Here is a 4,000-nt window from a genome sequence, read left to right as displayed (position 1 = left end):
TAATAATAATAATAAATTTAATTTGTAACGCACTTTTCATTAACAAAAATCTCAAAGTTCTACAATCAAGTTGTAGAAGAAAAAATATGTAAAACAACAAAAATACACTAAAAAACACTCAACTTTTAGAGTCTGTTGAAAGTCACTAAAATCAGAGAAAAAAATCATGCAGAGGCAGAATAGGCTTGATTAAAAAGAAAAAAATGCATTCACTACAACCATTTTATTACTTCWATACAGCACATAGCCTAAATGCTATGGTTTCTATGCAACACAGTAAAGATTGTTGGAGTAAATTTCATCTAATATCCATGAACTTCAGTTTTCTGCAATAATTTACATTATACAATTATTCTGTTCAGTGAACATTTTGGTTTCAACAAGAAACTGAGGAAGGTGCACTTTTTAGCTTCTTTGTAAATAACTTTTTTTTACACTCCAACCCAAAGATATGCATTCACCCAACTTAACTTGCACTGTAATTGGAAAACAAGAAACTTTGAACCGCATTTAGCTTTTCCATCAGTACGCTGCAAATAAACACGGTTGTCAGTTGAACTTTTTATAGTTACTTCAAATAGGGTCATAGCTATTTCCAGTATTTTTTTTTTTTACTTTTATATACAAATGCATTAGTTTATTCCCCAAAATGCAATATAATCAGATGCTGGAATGACAGCAGAGCACAGCTGACACATCAGTAGATGTAGGCCATATCTAGACCATAAAGCATTGCAGAAGACTGATTCTGAGCATGCGCTTTAGTAACTGTCAAAAGCTCATTAGTAATTTAAATGATTAAATATTACTCCTTGCTGAAAGATCAACTTGATTACTAAATTGAAGTAATACTAATGGTTTGAATGCTTTTTAAATTTGATATTGTTTCCCTGCAGGGAGCTGGAGACAGTTTTATTGGCGCTCTGGCCTTTTACATGGCTCATCATCCCACGATGCCTCTGGAGGAGATGGCCCAAAGAGCCAATCAGGTATCTGGGCTGAGCGTGCAGGCTGCCGGCACGCAGACATCATTCCCATTCAAAAAGGACCTGCCGGCCGAACTGTTCTGAGATAAATTGCACAAAAACCCAGACTAATGGACCAAGGCTGGACTGACCTGAACAGTTTTAAAACTACAGTTGCTTTCAAGAAAAAAAAGCAATACATGTGAGGGCTGCTGAGCAGAATTCACAATAAAAGCACTTAAGTTGTAAACTTGTTGACATGATTTATTGAACTGCCACAAAATAAAATTAAGTCTTACAAACGTTGTGTAAACCAACTTTAAAGATTTAATACATGGTCCTCAAAATGTTCTGTCAACGTATCTTCACTGAGGCGTCAGTGAGAGTTGACGTAGCTCAGTTTGCATCTCGGTGTTCAAGGGCTGTAGATTTTTCAAGAAGCCTCTGAACTCAACAGCCAATCTTTTTGACTGATGCCTTGTGCAATATTTCACAGTGTTCATGTGTTTTTGAGCAATGTTAAACTGATCTGATCTTCTTCTTCTCATGGAAAAGGACATGTTTATTCACTGCAAAGACAAAAAGCAGAAAAAAATAATCAATGGTGACATTTAGAAGCACTAAGTTTAATATATCATATGCATTCATGGTAACATTATTGTTCTTCATGCAAAAATACACTTCAGAAACATAACTTCAATAAAGGTAAAGTTCACTTTTATGGTATGCATTTAACAGAATTTGCTGTGATGTTGCCTTCTGGTGTCAATTTACCTGCATGTCATCTTTGCATTGTATTTAAAACAAACATACCAATTACTTAGTCATATTTCAGAAAGTCAGCGCGCTGTGATATCTTTAATACATTCTGTTGRAGCTCTGCGAGTAGAAATAATATCCCAGTTTTCATTGGTTAACGCAGCCAGTAGTTGTTGAGTGTTCCCACAGCTTTACAATTAAAGTGATGACGACAGTCTTGACCCGTCTAATGAGTAAATTACTTCCTTATCGCTGATCTAGTGCTTCACAAGTGTATTGCATGCACTTATGTAATTACTTAAAAGTAAAAGAAGCTAAAACCCTAAATCGGAAAAAAAATTTAAACTGCAAAATGTGACAAGTGAAGAGATTCCTATTTTATTTTTTAATCTTTAAGGCTGCATATTTCCACTTAAAAGATTTGTTAGGCAAGATTTTAGGACTATTGATAAGTAGATGACTGACAGAACCAATGGACARGGCTTTGCTTAATGAAAACTTGGTCAGATTCTACATTCACAAATGTAACCAAAGTTCAGCTTGACTTGTTTTTGTAAAGCTTTGCAAGTCTATAGTTCATGAATAAATATACAACTAAGCTGATAAAATATGAAATAGCTTTGGGTTATGCAGTCTGTAATATATCAAAATTAATAGAAGTACAAATATTTCACTCTCTTAACCTCTTTTTGCATTTTGGACTGTACATTTCATAAATCTAATGAAAATATTTTCCCATTTCTGCTTACAGTTTGTTTTTAATCCCTCTGTCTGATCTATAAAACTACATGCTTTACAAAAAAAGGAGCAATTTTAAGCTCATACCATTTTTAAGTGCACTGATTTAAAGTTTTGACTCGGTTCTGCTGGTAATATGTCACAGCATCTTACCAATTGGGTCGTGCTTAAGCATCACCAGTTTTTCAGCAAGACGAAGTCTTACTCTGTTGGCAGTGTATCCAGTCCCAGCAGCACTGACCAGCTGCACCAGGATGTACCTGATGGAGGAAAATACCAGTAAAAACAACATTATGACKCAACACGGCAGTAATTAAAGGAGTAAACTCAAAAAAATATATATAGTCTTCACTTACTTGGATTTTGCTTTCGCAGCCACTGGGGGGGATAAAATAAAGAACGTGAATTTAAAGTAAAAGACTTAAGGCACTYTGTGCTAGTAGAAATATTTCACAAAAATGAGCATATTTACAGAGCAGTATTATTTTAGCATTAGTGCAATATTCACATTGTTAGTCCTGTAAATATTCATAAATCCTAAAATAGTTTGCTCATCTGCAAGTTTTCTGAAACATGAGCAACCCAACCTGGACTACTTAACAACATAAGCTTAACCTTACACAATAAAAACAACAACAACAGCATTACGTTTTTGATATAATCTAATYTCACAGACAACAAAACACATTGAAAAACAAACACGACGACACAGAACAGTAATTTTAGACAGAAAACAAACCGGAATCATTATTATTAAGACTACGCTCTGCGCAAACGTAAATACTCACWGTTCACTGTAGTAAGAAACATTCTGTAGGCTTTAAATGGTTTGTTTGAGTGTTTTTAGTTGAGAATAACACAACATTMGCGACACTGAGCAGGTCACATTGAATAAGTTGTACATCCGGTGCAGAACGAGCACTTCCGGTTGTTCTTAAAGGCGCAGTACACCAGAAATCTGTAATAAAAGCAACTAAATATTTCTCTGTATTTTACTTCTAACTTGATTAATTTTCTTGCAATCTTTATACGAGATTTCAGTCATTAAGCTTCCGATTTTTTTCTTCACAAATCTGGCTTCTTAGAAGAAAATAATATCTAAAGTAGAGTTTTTTTTCCCTCTTTTTTATTTATTTTTTTACTTTTGACTTTTTTTGGTACTTGCACGTTCCTCTCTATTGTATCCAGTTTTTTAAATAAACTTTATTTACAACACAACAATATACAATCATAAACAATAATGTACTAGAGGAAAAAGAGTAACAAGAACAAAATATGCAGAAACAAAAAAACAGAAGACAAAATAAAATGTTATGGCTTCAATTCATCACATATTTTTTTTAGTTTAATAGCTTCAGTGTTCTTGCAGGAATTCAGTGAGTCCAAAAAACATTTCAGATAGGCCCTAAAAACAATGAGATTGGGTTTGTGTTTTGCAAATTTGCAGGCATGAATGTGGAATTTAGCCAATAGTATGAGAAAGTTCATGACATATTTTATCCCAGAGATTTGTGGCCAGTTATACCAACTGTCAGACA

At 33.9% G+C, this 4,000-nt stretch overlaps 2 protein-coding genes across 3 annotated transcripts in view; one reads left to right on the top strand and one right to left on the bottom strand.

Moving 5' to 3' along the window:
• Positions 1-1,267, top strand: part of rbks (ribokinase) — a 35,213-nt gene extending 33,946 nt beyond the window's left edge. For both annotated transcript variants that reach the window (XM_014010021.1, XM_014010014.1), the window contains exon 9: positions 897-1,267. In XM_014010021.1, coding sequence (XP_013865475.1) covers positions 897-1,070 — 174 coding nt within the window. In that variant the 3' untranslated portion in view covers positions 1,071-1,267. The remainder of the gene's footprint in view (positions 1-896) is intronic.
• On the bottom strand, positions 1,212-2,832 carry mrpl33 (mitochondrial ribosomal protein L33; the record flags this gene model as incomplete). Its single annotated transcript, XM_014010033.1, is given in 3 exon segments — positions 1,212-1,534; positions 2,616-2,722; positions 2,819-2,832. Coding segments are annotated over 3 exon segments (171 nt in total), but the record flags the coding sequence as incomplete, so codon positions are not given.
• Positions 2,833-4,000: the final 1,168 nt, after the last annotated feature.

This window comes from Austrofundulus limnaeus, unplaced genomic scaffold, assembly GCF_001266775.1.
Source record: "Austrofundulus limnaeus strain Quisiro unplaced genomic scaffold, Austrofundulus_limnaeus-1.0 Scaffold2, whole genome shotgun sequence".
NCBI lineage: Eukaryota > Metazoa > Chordata > Actinopteri > Cyprinodontiformes > Rivulidae > Austrofundulus > Austrofundulus limnaeus.
This window is presented reverse-complemented; position numbering and strand designations above follow the sequence as displayed.